This window comes from Prionailurus viverrinus, chromosome C2, assembly GCF_022837055.1.
Source record: "Prionailurus viverrinus isolate Anna chromosome C2, UM_Priviv_1.0, whole genome shotgun sequence".
Classification (NCBI taxonomy): Eukaryota; Metazoa; Chordata; class Mammalia; order Carnivora; family Felidae; genus Prionailurus; species Prionailurus viverrinus.
In genome coordinates this window covers 9,441,391-9,458,690 of record NC_062569.1, presented here as the reverse complement: position 1 = coordinate 9,458,690, position 17,300 = coordinate 9,441,391, and the positions used below count along the sequence as shown (strand labels likewise).

General features: G+C 46.7%; 1 protein-coding gene across 1 annotated transcript in view; it reads right to left on the bottom strand.

Annotated features, from left to right (window-relative positions):
• LOC125175121 (translation initiation factor IF-2-like) overlaps nt 1-15,780 on the bottom strand; it is an 84,552-nt gene extending 68,772 nt beyond the window's left edge. Inside the window, exons 1-2 of the mRNA XM_047875430.1 lie at nt 15,683-15,780; nt 2,236-2,905 (exon numbers count right to left, since the gene is read on the bottom strand). Coding sequence (XP_047731386.1) covers nt 2,236-2,905; nt 15,683-15,780 — 768 coding nt within the window. The remainder of the gene's footprint in view (nt 1-2,235; nt 2,906-15,682) is intronic.
• Nucleotides 15,781-17,300: the final 1,520 nt, after the last annotated feature.

Here is a 17,300-nt window from a genome sequence, read left to right as displayed (position 1 = left end):
GGTAATACTTGTTCAGAATAGGTAATACTTGTTCAAAAGAAGGAAAACAATGTGGGGAGGAACCAGAAGCCCCATTCAGCAGTGTGTCTGTAGACAAAAGACACTCTCTCAAGACCATAAAATAACATCTAAGAACATACATGAGATGGTCAACTCAAGAGTCACCTAACAGGGCGCCTGTGTGGCTCAGTTGCTTAAGTGTCCGACTTCGGCTCAGGCCACAAGCTCACAGTTCCTGAGTCTGAGCCCCGTGTCAGGCTCTGTGCTGACAGCTCAGAACCTGGAGCCTGTTTCAGATTCTGTGTCTCCCTCTCTGTCCCTCCCCCGCTCACGCTCTCTCTCAAAAATAAATAAAACTTTAATAGGGAAAAAAAAAAGTCACCTAACAATTAGAGACCTTCTGTGTGCAAGGTCAGAGGCAGGGGCTCAGAAAGCAACGACTAAAAGAGAGTCCACATCAGATGGAGACATAGGTGCTGTTGGTTTGGAAACTGATGGCTTAGGAACTCCTTGCAATAGAAATATTGCTCTAGTTTCAGAGCCCTTTTCAATGATCTGATTTGACCTTCCCGGTAAACCCATAAGAAAGATGATAATTAGTATTGTAATATCTGCTTTATTATCCCTGTTAGTGCTGAAAAGGGTTACCAGTCACATCCCTAATCATGTTGCAAGGAGACCTGAAAACCTCCCATGTCGTGTAGTCAAACTTTTACAAACACTTTCATTGAAAACACTCTGTAATCCCTGGAACAATCCAATGCATGTTTGTTCCGGGGAGGCAGGCAACCCCAGAGAGGGGGGAAAGCCGGGTCAGAGAGGTTAAATCAGGGCCCAAGGTCACAAAGCCAGTAAAGAGAGAGGGGCTGGAATTTGAGTCCAGGTTTCCCATTCAAAGGCCTGGTCTTTTTAGGAGCACCAGCCACACAGCCAGGGTAGAGACACCCTCCAGGAAGAGCTAGGGTAACCAAATCTCACAGGCCCCTGGGGAGTCAAACAGGAACCAGCTCACACTGGGGCCAAGGTGAGACCCAACTCTTGTCAAACCTGCTGCACACGGACATGGGCTTTCTAACCCAGCTCATTACCCCTGAGCCCTGCTCAGCTCTCCAGGCGGCTCAGCCTACGCTTGTCTGGGCACCTCTGTGATAAAGCTGTGGTCAGAGATCAAAGGGCACACTTTCCGAACTGAGAGAGAGAGAGAGAGAGAGAGAGAGAGAGAGAGAGAGATGCTGTCACTCCAGGTCCAACTCAAATTGCCAGCAAGACGGCTTGCCTATCATCCTCCACTGGAACTGGGGAGACCCTCCCCTGCGCAGAGTGCTCAGAGCTGAGCAAGGCTCAGTCTCAGCTGGTCTTGTAATTGGAAACTGAAAAGGACCCAGTCTGTCACTCCCTGCCACAGATAAACAAACGATGCTCCAGGAAAGGGGACTCATTCTGCCTACAGACTTGCAGACAACACTGACGATGTTCACACATTTGTTTGAAGCAATTAAGTTCTGGTGGAGAATATCAGAAAGCAACTTAAAAAAAAAAATCAGAGGCCTAAACACTCGTACTTCGGAAGTGCTCAAAGTGAACGCTGATGTGTTTCTGAGCAAGTACAGGGAAGGGTTTAAAACGCGGGCTGAACTGGGAGTGCGCAACCAGCGCCAGCCCTAGGAGCAGCTGGGCTTTTCACTTGTGCTTCCCTAAACACAACTCCACAAAAGAAAAAAAAACTACATTTCGTTACGTTTGTTTTTACCTGCAAGACGCTGCCCTGGTAGATTCAAAAAGGATTTAAAAACTCATGTCCAAACAGTGACAGAAGTGAACTTGTTAACTCTCAGAATGGAAAGGAAGGGTCCTAAAAGCCACCCGTCCGGTCCCGGACCCACTCAGAAGATGTAATTTACATTAGTTTTGCGGCTGAGTGGGGACCGGGGTGCTGCTCGCGCTCTGGCCCGGCTCAGCTCGGGGCTCTCTGAAGGTCGCCTCACTGTCATCTCAAGAGTGCCGGAGCGCGGAATCCAGGCCACGCGGTGTGACCGTCACCATGCCCTGTGGGCACCTTTTTGGGCCCCACGAAGGCCTCCCTCAGGTGTGGTCAATGCCAGAGGGGTACTGCCCCTCAGGGCCCCGGAGCCCACCCTCTCCCGCCACCGCAGCACGGGCCCACACTCCCCGAACACCAGTGTCCCTCCTCCCCCCCGCCCCCACCCCAGCTGGACGCGCGGACCCGGGTCTTACCTGCGAGCTGCGCTCGGAGCGCGGCCCCGTAGCCGGCGCGGTCCCGGGGGCCTCCCGCGCGGGGCTACCCGAGCGCTCGGCTCTGCCGGCCGCCTCCTCCTCCCCGTTGTCCCCGGCCGGGCCCCCCGCCGCCCGGCGGCTCCGGTTCCCTCCGCAGCAGCCGGCCGGGCGGCACCGGGGTGCACGCGGCGGGGCTCGGCTTCGGCGCCCCCTCCCCCTGCTGCCCGCCGCCGACTTGGCGCTCGCGGGCTCGGGGTCCGGGATTCCGGGACGCGGGGGTCGTCGGGGTGCTCGGCTGCCCCGCGCTCCCTCCCGCGCGCAGCCCCTCTCCGGGGGGTGGGGGGGGGCGCCTGGCTCGCGGCGCGCGGGCGTCACGGGCTCGGGGCGCGCGGGGACGGCGGCGGGGTGGGCCCCGGGGCGGCGGGCGGGGGCGCTGCTGCGGACGCGGGCACTGATGCGGGCGCCGCGGCGCGGCCTCTCGCCATGGCTCCCGAGCGGGCGGGCGGGCGGTTCGCACCTCCCCTCCGCGCTGCCGTCACCGCCGGACGCGCGCCGAGCCCTCCCCTTCCACCGCCCCGCCCGCCGGCCCGCGCCGCCACCTGCGGGCCGCCCTCCAGGATGCTCGCCCGGGGGATGGCGCTCCGGCTGCCGCCAGCCGCGCCCCTTTGCCCTGCAGCCGCGGCCCTAGGCCTGCCCTGCACCTTGCCCTTTGCGGCTGGGCTCGGAGAGGTACCCAGCGGAATACCTGGGTGGGGAAAAGCTATCCTACCCTTCCCCGCGCGCTTTTTCTATCACTTGCGCGCTTATTGTCCGTCTAGGGTCAATCTAAGGGGAGCACGGGACTCGCGCGTGCAGTTTGCCACCAAAGCAATGGAAGTCCAGGCGTGGCGTTCCTGCAGGTCGGGCAGTCTCCTAGGGAAGCAACCCTGAGGCTTCAACAGGGGGAGGGCAGCGCCAGGGGACCGGGGCACGGGAGTTGTTGATGGCAGTCTGAACAAAATGCCACCGAAGCAGGGGGGCGGCGGGGGTGGCGGGCGGAATCCGAAAAGGATACAGGAAGTGTTCACAAGCCACTGTATTGTGCAAATCGCTGGTGGACAGTTTAACGCGGAACAACCCACATTAGCTCATTTCCAGTTGAGACCGCTGAGTCTACTACGACCTTTGCCCAAAGGTCGTAGAGGACATTGGGAAGACACGGAGAGGATTCTGACCAGAACCAAAGACGCAAGGAAGCTGAAGCATAGAAAACCTGGTTTCAAATACTCGTAGAGGATTTGAAGGGTGCGGTAAAGACTGGATCAGGCAAGAATCATCAATGGATGCTAACGGTAGAGCGGATTTTACTGGGGAACAGATATTTCCTTGGCTTAACAGGTCTCTCCATACAGATGGTTGAGGCTTATAACAGCAAGGGGGAAATATTCACAAAGGAGCAGGTGGACAACATCTTCCTTCACCAGGTGGTCAAAATTAACATCACCAATGAGAGCAGACGGAGATCATGTCCTCATCATGTCCTCATACATCACCTGTGCGGTATTCCAGGGAGAACCAACAACCTGAATCTGATGATGCTACCTTAGACCAACCCCAAATGAGGAACATCTATTAAAAAGGGCAGGTAGGGGCTGTATTCTTCAAACATGTCAACATCGTAAAAGACAAAAGAAGGCTTGGAAATGTTCCAGATTTAAGGTTGCTAAAAAGTCGTGACAGCTTAATGTGATCCTTAATGTAATGTGTAAGGAAAGGAAACGCTATAAAGGATATTTCAATGGACAAAGTTGGAATCCTGATAGTAGATTAAAGTATTGGATCAATGTTAAATTTGCTGCTGTTGATAATTTGTCCTATGGTCCTGCAGAAGAATATCCCTCTTCTTAGAAATACACACTGAGGGGGCACCTGGGTGGCTCAGTCGGGTGGGCCTCTGACTTGGGCTTAGGTCATGATCCCGTGGTTTACCGGTTCGAGCCCCGCGTCTGGCTCTGTGCTGACAGCTCAGAGCCTGGATCCGCTTTGGATTCTGTGTCTCCTTCTCTCTCTGCCCCCCTCCCATGCTCACACTCTGTCTCTGTCTCCTTCAAAAATAAATAAACATGAAAAAAAAAAATTAAAAGAAATACACGCTGAAGTGTTGTGCAGACATGATGTGTGCAATTTAACCTTCAAGTGATTCAGAAAAAAACACGTTGATAGGAAAAATGGTAGAGTAAATGGGGGAAAATATTAACAATCAGTGAATCTGGGTACAGAGTGTACTAAAGCACTTCTGCACATTTGAAATATTTCCAAATAAAAAGATTTTTGAGAAACCAAATAGGGGATGAGGTGGGCCAGGAAGAAGGCAAGGTATGTAGGAGGGCAACACAAGAGATCCTTCTTTGTGGTTTTAGAACCGGTGATCCAATTTATGTAGAACTTATACACGCTTAAATAAGTACAAGTAAAACTGGGGAACTCTGAATAAGGTAGGTGGATTATATCCTTGTCAATATCCTAGTTGTAATAACATATTAAGGTTTTCCAAAACGTGATCATTGGGGAAACTGGGTGAAGTGTATTATTTCTTACGACTAAATGTGATTCTACAATGATCGCAATAAAAATTTCAGTTACAAAAGAAATGACCACGTATCTGTCAGGTTGGTTCATCGATAAACAAAGCTGCCTGGGAATATGTAAGAGCAAATGTACTGGCACTGTCTCCTTGCGGGTTTAGAGTAGACGTAGGGCTGTTACCAACAGTGAGGTTTTTTTAAGGAAAAAAAAAAAAGACTATTTGAAGTATAAATGATGGATCAGGTTCCTTCCAGTTCTGTAACTTAAGAACACTAGAGCTGGGGAATCTTTGAGATCATCTGGTCCAACCTTCTCATTTTCAGGAAACTGTGGGCAGAAAAGTGGTACATGACCAGAGGAGCATCAAATTAGTGGTAGACCCATAACTACAACCCTTGCCTGCCGACTATGTCCAATGCTCTTTGCACCTTTACCAGCTGCCTGTCACTCTCTATATCCATGAGATTCAGTCAAGCGGGGTGCCAAATTTTAAAGTCATCCGTTCATTCATTTTGAGTCCCTGACTCTGGCCTTGTGGGCATAGGGTCCTGACATCCTGTTTCCAGCACCAGATGACAGACATGGGCATCCCACCCCTGAGGAGGCCGGGCTGGTTTCCCTCTGTCACTTCCAGCCTGGAGGGAGCAGGTGGCAGGCAGGGCTGCTTGACTGAGCCCCCAGCTGTGGGCCCTGTGCTACTTCAGCAGCTTGTGACCTGCTGCTTCTGGAAGTCAAGGGTACAGGGACCTGGGAGAGAGGCTGGATGAGTATACGGAAGAGAAAATACTAATTGCCCTGGCAGGTCCCAGCCTTATCTAGCATTAGGCAGAGGTCTCTACACCACAAGTGATTCTGGCCTCCCTTGGGGTGCAAAAAGCCACTGTATTCTTTTCTTCTGTCAAATCAAATCAAAATCAGCATATCTACGCTGATATTTGCCAGGCCCTGTGGGAAAATACAAAAAAGAATACCTGATGCCTGCCCTTTAGAAACCCAAAATACAGCCGGGGACCCAAGATGGAAATACAGAAAATGACCTGACAAAAGAATTAAAATGCTAGCTTTGTTGGCTTGGGTTCTCCTCAAAAGCAGTTTTAGAGAAGAACTTGAGGGTGGGTATTTTCAACATTGTGTGTGTGTGTGTGTGTGTGTGTGTGTGTGTGTTTGTGTGTGTGCACGCATGCGTGTGCGTGCCCCAGGTATTGGATAGTGAACAAAAAAGGTAAAGTCTTGGCCTTACGGACCTTCAGGTCCAGAAGAGTCAGATAACATGATACACCTGCACATTCAGTTAGTTTGTGACGCAGGTTAGAAGAAAAGGCACGAGAAGTAGAATGATAGGAGGCTTTATGATAGATTGATCGGTCAGGGAGGATCTATCTAAGGAGGTGACCCAGAGGAGGAATAGGAACCAATCTTGCAAAGGGCAGGGGGCAGCATCAGACGAGGACACAGAAGTGAGAAAGACGTTCAGTAACTGGCACCGTGGTGGGGTTTCAGGAAAGAGCCAGACCACGGGCCCGTGCCAGGTGGAGGAAACCTAGACCATTTCGGGGCCAGCTGGGGGGCTCACCCACAGCCTCAACCTCTACCACCACCACTGTTACCAGTAACACCAGATACCAGTAACACCAGCACAATCCCACTGTGATGTAAGTGGGTTCCCAAAATTCAACTGGGAGCATGTAGCAAAGGGTCACAAAACCGAAGGTTAATTATTTTTTATTTATTTATTTATTTATTTATTTATTTATTTTCAACGTTTATTTATTTATTTGGGACAGAGAGAGACAGAGCATGAACGGGGGAGGGGCAGAGAGAGAGGGAAACACAGAATCGGAAACAGGCTCCAGGCTCTGAGCCATCAGCACAGAGCCCGACGCCGGGCTCGAAATCATGGACCGCGAGATTGTGACCTGAGCTGAAGTCGGACGCTTAGCCGACTGCGCCACCCAGGCGCCCACCGAAGGTTAATTAAAAGCAATCATTTCTAGTAACTATTTCAGTTACTATGTGAAAAAAAGAAGGGAGAGTGTTTTCCACTCATTTCATAAATATGTGGGAAACTATAAAGCATCAGCTCAGCCTGAGAGCACCCCAAATGATCAGGGACCCCTCACCTAGTCACCTACTCACCTCCCACACACACATCCTCCAAGAAAAGAACTTGAACCTGCCGCCATTCCACAGCAAGAGCAGAAGTCCAATCGTTATATCCCCATTCACTGAATGTCTTAGCTCGGTGTTTTAATCTAACATTTATTAAGTACATATGTGCACCAAGCCCTGTACTAAGTACTTGAATCGCATCAATTCATTGATTTTTCACAGCAACTCTTTGTGATAGCCATTATCATCTGCAGTTTAGGACTGAGCCACCTGGGTGGCTCAGTTGATTAATGGTCCAATTTTTGATTTTTCCCTCAAGTCATTATCTCATGGTTCCTGGGATCGAGCCCCAAGTTGGGCTATGTGCTGACAGTGCGGGGCCTGCTTGGGATTCTCTCCCTTGGCCCCTTACCCTGCTCACTCTCTTTCTCTGTCTCAAAATAAATAAATAAACATTTTTTTTTTATTAAAGATATATCTACCCTATGACCCAGAAATGGCACTGCTAGGAATTTACCCAAGGGATACAGGAGTGCTCATGCATAGAGGCACTTGTACCCCAATGTTTATGGCAGCACTTTCAATAATAGCCAAATTATGGAAAGAACCTAAATGTCCATCAACTGACAAATGGATAAAGATGCGGTTTATATATACAATGGAATACTACTTGGCAATGAGAAAGAATGAAATCTGGCCTTTTGTAGCATGGTGGATGGAACTGGAGAGTGTTATGCTAAGTGAAATAAGTCATACAGAGAAAGACAGATACCATATGTTTTCACTCATATGTGGATCCTGAGAAACTTAACAGAAGACTGGGGGGGGGGGGGAGCGGGGAAGTTACAGAGAGGGAAGGAGGGAAACCATAAGAGACTCTTAAATACTGAGAACAAACTGAGGGTTGATGGGGGTGGGGGGGAGGGGAAAGTGGGTGATAGGCATTGAGGAGGGCACCTGTTGGGATGAGCACTGGGTGTTGTATGGAAAGCAGCTTGACAATAAAATATATTTAATATTAAATAAATAAACTTTTTAAAAAAGGAATGAGGGGCACCTGGTGGCTCAGTTGGTTGAGGATCTAACTCTTGATTTCAGCTCAAGTCATAACCTCAGGATTGTGGGATTCAGCCCCAATAAAGGCTCTGCGCTGAGTGTGGAGCCTGCTTAAGATTCTCTCTCTCTCTTCCTCTGCCCCTCTGCCACACTCACATTCTTTTTCTCTAAAATAAATTTAAAAAGCAAACAAAGAAACTCCCAAAAAACAATGAGATGAGAGAGGCACCTGGGTGGCTCAGTCAGTTAAGCATCCAACTTCAGCTCAGGTCATGATCTCATGGTTTGTGGATTCGAGCCCCGCATCAGGCTCTGCGCTGACAGCACAGAGACTGCTTGGAATTCTCTCTCTCTTCCTCTCTCTCTGTCCCTCCCCTACTCGTGCTTTCTTTCTCTCTCAAAATAGATAAATAAACTTTAAAAAAATGAAATCAGAAAATGGAGCCTCAGAGAAGTTAATTAACTTACCCAACGTCATACACTATTGACAAAATCGGAATCAATCCAGGCTTCTAGCCCCATATGACTGACTGAACACTTTGTTTTCATCCTCCTACAAAGTAAAGGAGAATCATCCTCCATCTTGGTTAGGATTGGGATGGGAAAGGACTCCGAGGATCAAGACATGTAGCCTTATGTGTATCACACCGACCAGTTGATCATGGGGTCCTTGGAAGTAAGAACAAAAAATGGATTAATACCACTAACTTCCGTACGGCATCTGGTGTCAGTTCCGAGGCTCTAAACACCACCTATGCATGGATAGCTCGCAACTTCACAATTCCAGCTCTGACTCTCCCTCCTGAACCCCACACTCATGTAGACAAACTTCCTAGTTGGCATTGCCCTCTGGATGTCTAACAAGCATCCTTGTGATGTACTAACCTGAACTACTGGTCCTGCCCCAGGTGCTACCTTTCCAGTCTTAAGAGATTTCGGTTGCTCAGACCACAAACCAGAGTGATCATTTTTAACTTCTCTTGGTTCCCAACCTATCAGGAAGTGTGTCGGTTCTACCTTCAAAATAGAATCCAGAAACTACTTCTCACCACCTTCCTTGCTTCCAACCTACTCCAAACCACCGCCATCTCCCCTGGATCCCTCCTAACTCCTTGCTCGCTGCCTTGTTCCTCTCCCTTCCCCACAGTCCGATGTCAGCACAAGAGCCAATGTCCCTGTAAAATGTGACTCATTTCATGGTCCTCCTCTCTTAAAAGTGCTGACTTCCCCCAGAAAATAAGGGTCCACCTCATTTTTCTCTTCTTTCCAACTCACTCATTTCACTGCCCGGACACAATGAATCTCCTCACCATTGCTTGAACATCCAAGGACATTCTCAACTCATCACTGTTCCCTTCGCCCAGAATTCCCTTCCTCCACACGGCCCTTCCCTTCATCTTCCCAGCGACGCCTCCTGGGACCATCTCATTCAATATTGCCACGTCTTTCCCTCAGGCACCCCAATTCCCCTGGCCCTCCTCTACTTTTTCTTATGTAGCACATTTTAATATAGGTAGTTTTATTCCAACATGTAATCTCAGCACAATGTCCAGAACATAGTAATTATTTGTCGGATGATCAATCTTTCAGAATCTAACCAAAGAACCATCTGACCCAGAATGCACTCAAGGATTCTCATTTTATTGCTTTGTTGTGGGGTGGAGAATGTAGCCATTTTCGGTTTTTTATATCAGTGTTAAAAGATCTTGAGAATATGTTCTGACTATCCTTAACTTCTCTTCCACAACCCATTATGAAGCAACCGTCTATCAAAACCCTACTAGATCCTATTTGTTTTCAGGATCTACAGTATTGGGCCACGTGGGTGGCTCATTCAGTTGGGTGTCTGACTTTGGCTCAGGTCATAATCTTTCCGTCCGTGATTTAGAGCCCCGCATTGGGCTCTGTGTTGACACCTCAGAGCCTAGACCCTGCTTGGAATTCTGTCTCCCTCTCTCTCTGCCTCTCCCCCACCCACAGTCTCTCTCTCTCTCTCTCTCTCTCTCTCTCTCTCTCCCTCCCTCTCTCTCTCTTTCTCTCTCTCTCTCTCTCAAAAATAAATAAACATTAAAAATTTTTTAAAAAGATCTACAGTATTATTCTCAAGTTAGTGAGTGTCCTATATTACTTTCTGATTATGGTATATTTGTTCATATCAGTTAATATTGTCACAAAATGACTTCTTATCTCCAAGTCCTATGATTCCACACTTCATTGGTTGACTCTGTTGACTCCAACCAGCTAAACCTCAGGCTTGCATGGACTTTGAGCTCATCTATTCTCTTTCCAAACTAAAGAGTCTCATTCTCTGTTTATCCTGATACAAAACTACCTCTGCTATTTTAATTCTTTACTTACTCCCATCTACCTCTTTTCAAATTCATATGCTTTGAAGAGTTTCTGGTGCATAATGTTTTATGTGTGGCCAATATTCTCCTAGCGGCCTGTTTCCTAGTGGTGTATGTTCATGTTTTGCTTTATTTTCCACTGAGCATGGATTCTTCCTCCAGGGCCCATGGAGGTCCAAGGGGGGACATCAGGGAGTGTATTAGAGTGGGCTAAACTGATGTAATAAGTAAACGTAAAATGTAATGGTCCAACACAATGGTTTGTGTTTTGCTCAAGTAACAATCTAGAGTAATTCCAGATTGGTAGAGGAGCTCTGTTCCACATAAAGGACTGATTGTGGACTGAATGGGCCAACTGTGGCTCTGCCATCTTGGGTCATCCTGGGCATGACCAACAACTCAGTGAAGGGCTCGGGGAAAGAGCATGGAGGTGCCTGTAGGGGAGGTCCCATGAGCCAGGCCTGGCAGGAACACATGTATCACCACCACTCAAATTTCACTGGCTACAGGTCTTAGTTACATGCCACCGACACTGCGGGGAGGCTGGGAAATGTAGTCTAGCTGGGCAACCAGGAAGAAGGGGAGAATAGATTTTGGTGCTCAGCTAGCGTTTCCTGCCACAGGGGGTCTGACAAATGGGCACATACACAAAATGTGTTTTTTCATTTCATTTATTTTGTGCCCTTTTGAAAATTATAAAAAAAATTGCTTTATCAGTTCAAATTATAAGCTTATGTGAAGCTCACTTTGTGCTTCACCAGGAAGCATGAGGTCATACGATTGGCTCAGCCGGGTCCTATGACTATAGAGACTCGGGGTCTGTTAGCGAGGAAAGATGCTCACCATCAGGCAAGGAACAGGCATCACCATTGCACTGTGTTATGACATCTGAATTAACTTAATTGAGAAAACGTGATGTGAGGGACACACTTGGTACTCCGCCCAAATGTCCTGTGGCCTCACCGGTTAGTGCAGCCAGTGTCCAACTGCCAGCACCTGCACGTCCTTTGCAGACTGCCTCTTCTGACCACTGAAGGCTGCCCTCCTCAGTACAGTGGCCTGGAAGCTCTGGGGGACCTGGTCCCAGAAGTCTCTGATCCCTAGCACCTTAGGACAACGCACATTTTATGTGGGCTCCCAGACTTCCTCCATGTGATGAAGCTCCAGTCATTCTTCCTTGATAAAACAGCCTTCATTGGCCGTCTTTCTTTCCCTGTCTCACTTCTCTGCTCTCTTGCCCATGTCTCTTGGGATCACCAAATATATTGCTTGAACTCTCTGGGGGCTTTTTGGTGGGGGGGCGGGAACCCCAACTAGGACGCTTATCCTGCCGTGACTCTGATGCATACTGGTCATTGTTTGTGCTTAGCACAGGTTATGTTGGAAACTGTCAAAGCAAAACAAAGAACCTCTTGGAAACTTCTTTAGACACTCTATGATTGCATCACCCTGGGAGATAAGGTGAGAAGAGGCAGGATCAGTGTTTCTGCCCTGCAAGGGCTCTGGAAAGGAAACAAAAGTAACAATCTTGCACAGCTCAGCCTCAGCAAGTGTTACTGAATTTGCCACATTTAGCAATATAAAGTAGTTGACCCAATATGAATAGGCTCCTGTTTCTCCCGCTAGACTTTAGGATTAAATAAGCCAGTAAGAAACAACCCCCATGTAGGATAAAAGACCTTGGCACAGATGAAGCCCAGTTAGCTAAGGGACTATGGTGGGCAAAACAGTTTGTTCTCTTCCTCCTGAGCCCACCCCACAAGGACCAATTATATTGATGACACAGCAGCACAGGGCTCTTTAAAAAAGGCACTAAGCCTATTTGTTAGCTGAGGTGACAAAGAAGGACGCTCAAAAACAGGAACGAAGTGCTCGCGGCTTTCATTTTACTTGAGTCATCCCATGGGATGGGACACAGAGCCACCCCATCGCACATGGGACGACATTATTGCCGAGAAGAACACACAGGCAAGGGCAGAGCGAGGGAGCTCCCGTGTCTCACCGTCTTGGACAAGCTGCAGAAAGGGTAGATCTTCCTCCTGAAAAGAACTCAGGCGGGAGTCTGCTTCCATTCTCAAGCCTCATTTAGAACAACCTCCAGGGTCGCACATCCCAGTGCCAAATGGGAGAAATGACACCCAACTTGAGGAAACTTGACGAGGTCCTTGTTTCCTCCTTCCCCCTCCATTTCCGAAGTTTGCTGGATGGAACACATTTTATGGATTCTTTTCCTCCCCACCTCAGTGGGCTGAAGGCCTCACCACCTGTTTCTGTTTCTTTCCTATTTACCCTTAAAATTTTAACAAATTTATGTTTACTTATCGAAACAAGACACCAATCTTCCTTGAGGATGTACTCTAGGAAAACAAACAAACATGGATGCAAATAAAGAGGCTAAAAGATGACATACAAGACAATAATGATAAAATAGACTTTGTGCCTGGGGCATCTCGTAAGGCTAGAAAATAAGAAGTGTTCAAAAACCACAGTAATGCGCTACGTCAACACAACCCAGGGGTCATCTAAAGGAATTCCCAGTAGCCAAAGCTGAAACAGTTTGACCAAAAAATAAGGTGGTATTGAGTAATTTGGATTATAACCCAAAGTGAAAAATAAATATCCATAAATGCACAGTGACATAAATAAACGATTGAATAAATAAATATATGGGGAGGAAGAGACAAATCTCCCACACAGAAGAATTCCAGTTGAAGTATGTAGATCTCCATTCTCAACGGGGTGAAACATAACTCCCCACTCTGGAAGTGTGGGCTAAATATAGTGACTTCCTTCCAGAGAGTTCAGTAGAGAAGGGGAAAAAAGAGTCACTCTACAGTGGGGAAACCTGGTAAACACCACCTCTGGCAGGTGATCAAGGCTTACATCACCAGTGAGTGACAAGGCATGTTGATGGCATGTACCCTTCATACGAAGCCATGAGAAGGGCACTCTGCCTCTGTGGGCTTCCTCCCCCAACCCATAGCCCCAGTCGAATCATGAGAAATATATCAGACAAATTCAAGTGAGTCACATTCTAAAAATACGTAACCCCTAGTCTTCAAAACTGTCAAGGTCGGGGTGCCTGGGTGGCTTCATCGGCTAAGCGGCCGACTCTTGGTTTTGGCCCAGGTCATGATCTCACAGGTCACGAGTTCAGGGCCCCGCATTAGGCTCCATGCTGTGGGTATGGAGCCTGCTTAGGATTCTCTTTCTCTGCCTCTATACTGTTCACACACACACTCTCTCTCTCTCTTTCTCAAGAAAAAATAAACATTAAAAAAAGTAAAACTTCTTTAAAAAAAAAAACTGTCAAGGTCATCAAAAACAAGGAAAATCGGAGAAATCACCATAGCCAAGAGAAGCATAAGGAGACACAACAATTAAATGTAACATGGTATCCTGGATGATATCCTGGACATTTGACAAAAACCAAGGAAATCTGAATAAAACATGGACCTTAGTTATGTATTAATATCTGTGACAAACATGCCGTAAAGGGTTTTTAAAGAGAAAATTCAGGAGCACCTGGGTGGCTCATTTGGTTAAGCATCCAACTTCAGCTCAGGGCACCATTCCGTGGCTCATGAGTTCAAGCCCCCACATTGGGCTCTGTGCTGACAGCTCAGAGACTGAAGCCTGCTTCACATTCTGTGTCTCCCTCTCTCTGCCCCTCCCCCGCTCATTTTCTCTCTCTCTCTCTCTCTCTCTCTCTCAAAAAAAAGAAACAACATTAAGAGAAAATTCACCATGGGGCATGAGAAGCATTTATGCCATCTTCATAATTTTTCTATGACTCTAAAACTATTCTAAAATAAGTTTATTTAAAAAATAATGGTAAACATTGAAACTGGTGTAATTTGAAGTCGGGATAACATTTAATAATATGATGGGAGTGTTTAATGCACCGGTTATGAAGAAATTATTTAAATGTATGTAAAATCAATACCTTGAAATTAAAGTACAGTTGCCACAAAATCTCGAATGCTATGGGAGCAGGAAGAAGTTGGAGAAAGAAGTCTAGAGGTGATGCGGGCTTGGGCAAAATGGGTGAAGGGGAAGGGGAGGCAGGCACAGGCTTCCAGTTATGGAACGAACAAATCATGGGGTGTAAGATGCATCACAGGGAATAGAGTCAATGGTACTGTAATAGTGTCGTAATGTGACAGACACTTGAGCTAAACACAGCATAAAGTATGGAAAAGTTGAATCTTTATGCTGCACCCCTGAAACTGATGTAACATTGTAGGTCAACTATAGTTCAGTAAAAGAGAAAATAAATTTTTTAAAAAAACTTAGAAAGAAGGTAAGTCTGGGACGCCTGGGTGGCTCAGCTGGTTGAGCATCCGACTTCAGCTCAGGTCACCATCTCACGGTTTGTGAGTTGGAGCCCCACATTGGCCTCGCGGCTGTCAGCCCAGAGCCCGCTTCAGATCCTCTGTCCCTTCCCTACTCGCACTCTCTCTCTCTCTCTCAAAAATAAATTTAAAAAATAAATAAAAAAGAATCAGCAAGGCTATCCGGACCAACTGAAGAATGCTTAAAAAAAAAAAAAAAAGAAGAAGGAGATAGGGTTCTCCGGGTGGCTCAGTTGGTTAAGCATCCAACTCTTGGTTTCTGCTCAGGTCATGATCTCACGGTTTTGTAAGCTTGAGCCCCGCGTTCGGGCTCTGTGCTGACAGCCCGGGGCCTGCTTGGGATTCTCTCACTCTCCTCTCTCTGTCCCTCCCCCGCTCATGCCCTCTATGTCTCTCTCAAAATAAATAAATAAATAAATAAATAAATAAATAAACTTTAGGAAAAAAAGGTAAGTCTGAAGGTTTTGTCCTGGGTAATGTATGATTTTGATGGAAAAATAGACATTTTTTTTTTTTTTGTAGATGCTGGGGGTTATTGCTAGAGAAATCGGAGTAGGGCAGCACATCCAAATTGATAGAGGGCAGCAATGATAAAGCATAATAAAGCCAAATATAAAACATGACAGGAATAAGGCCAATATGTAATCAGTGGTCATAGGAAGTGCCAAAGGGTTTAATCCTCCTTCGGAAAGAGAAGACTCTCAGACTGGGTAAAGAAAGAAAAGCCCAGCCTACAAAACAATACGAAAGGCGAAACTACGATAATACAAGGCGCAATGAATTAAGAAAAGAAAACACACACAGAAAGCGTGGGTGATACTACTCACACGGCAGCAACGTTCTCGCCTGCTTACACTTGGCTTCCTCAGTCCGCTCACACCCAGCCTGAGTCCACACCAGGCCTGCCTGCCTGGAGTTCTGCCCTTTTCCCCGCTAAATCTGAGGGTTTACATTTTCCCCAGATCCACCCCATTATTCTTGTCACCCCTTGTGCTGGGCCTGCAAATGACTCACTCAGGCTTCTGGCCTCTGCGGATCTCTGCCGTGGAGGCCACTTGGAGGCCCCCTGATGTCGCCTGAAGCACAGCTAATGCAGGTCTGTCATGTTTCATTAGAGTTCACTAAGACCCGGGGATAGTGATTACATGTCAGCCAAGTTCACCAGATGGATAGACGTGCTGTTGTGATATGTCATTTATCCCCAGATTAATCCATGGATTTCATATAATACCAATCAAATGCCAAATAATTTTTTTTAAGGAAATGACAATGTACCCTACAGTGCATATGGAAGGATAAATACATAACAATATCCAAGATAATTGAAAAAAATATCCTGGGGTACTAATTCTGACCAGAAAGCAAAATATGGAGGGATAATAACTAGAGGGTTGTTTCTGTCATAGGAATAGACAAACACAGGAATTGCAGAAAACTGAGAGTTGACAAACAGGATAATGTATCTATGAAATTTTAGTTTTTTCACTAGCAGGCATGGTTTTCCCCTTGTTTTATTTTATTTTATTTTATTTTATTTTATTTTATTTTATTTTGATAGAACGCAAGCGGGGGAGGGGCAGAGAGCAAGGGGAACAGAGGATCCGAAGCAGGCTCTGTGCTGAGAGCAGAGAGCCCAAGCGGGGCTCAAACTCACAAACTGCGAGATCATGACCTGAGCCGAAGTCGGCTGCTCAAACGTCTGAGCCCCCCAGACATCCCTCCCTTTGTTTTAATAGTCAAAATTCTTTGGGGTCCTGGATAATTAAATAAACACTGTGTTACTGGAAGAAAACTGTAAACAGTTTTACTAGTCACATAGTGCCCATTGTGACATGGGTTTCAGGTAAGATCCTGGGATAATTCAGAGGAAACACTTTTCAAAAGTGTTTCTAAGTGTTCCATTTTTCCCTAATTTCTTCTTCCTCTTTTTATTATTTTTTTGAGAGACTTTATTTTTCGGTCATCTCTACACCCAAGGTGGAGCTTGAACTCATGACCCCGAGATCGAGAGTCATATATTCCACCAGCTAAGCCCACCAGGCACTCCTTTTCTTCTTCTTTTTAAAGAAATGATCCTGAAAATATATCTATAGAGTCCTTAACTTGTCCTCTGATATTCCAAGATTAACAGCCGTCACCCACACGTTCGGCAGTTTTTTTTAAAAACCTGTGAAAAAAACCTCAAATGTGAAAACAGAATCATTTAATGGGCTTCATGTATTCAAACTAACTTTAACAATGATCATTACAGAGCCCGTCTATCTTCCTCCTGACTCAATTCCCTCATCTCTTAAATTATTTTGAAGCAAATCCCAATCCCAGACAACACAGGTTGACTTCAGTCTGTATCTCTAAAAGACAAGAAGTCCTTTTCTGTCAAGTTACCTAAAATGGACATATTATTGGTATTATGCTAAGTGAAATAAGTTATAGAGAGAAAGACAAATGCCATATGATCTCACTTACAAATGGAATGTTAAAAAAACCAAAAGGAACAAATACAAAAAGCAGAAAAAGACCCATAAATACAGAGAACAAACCGGGGGGGAGGGAGTACCAGAGGAGAATAGAATGCAGGATGGGCAAAATGGGCGAAAGGGAGTAGGAGATACAGGCTTCCAGTTATGGAATG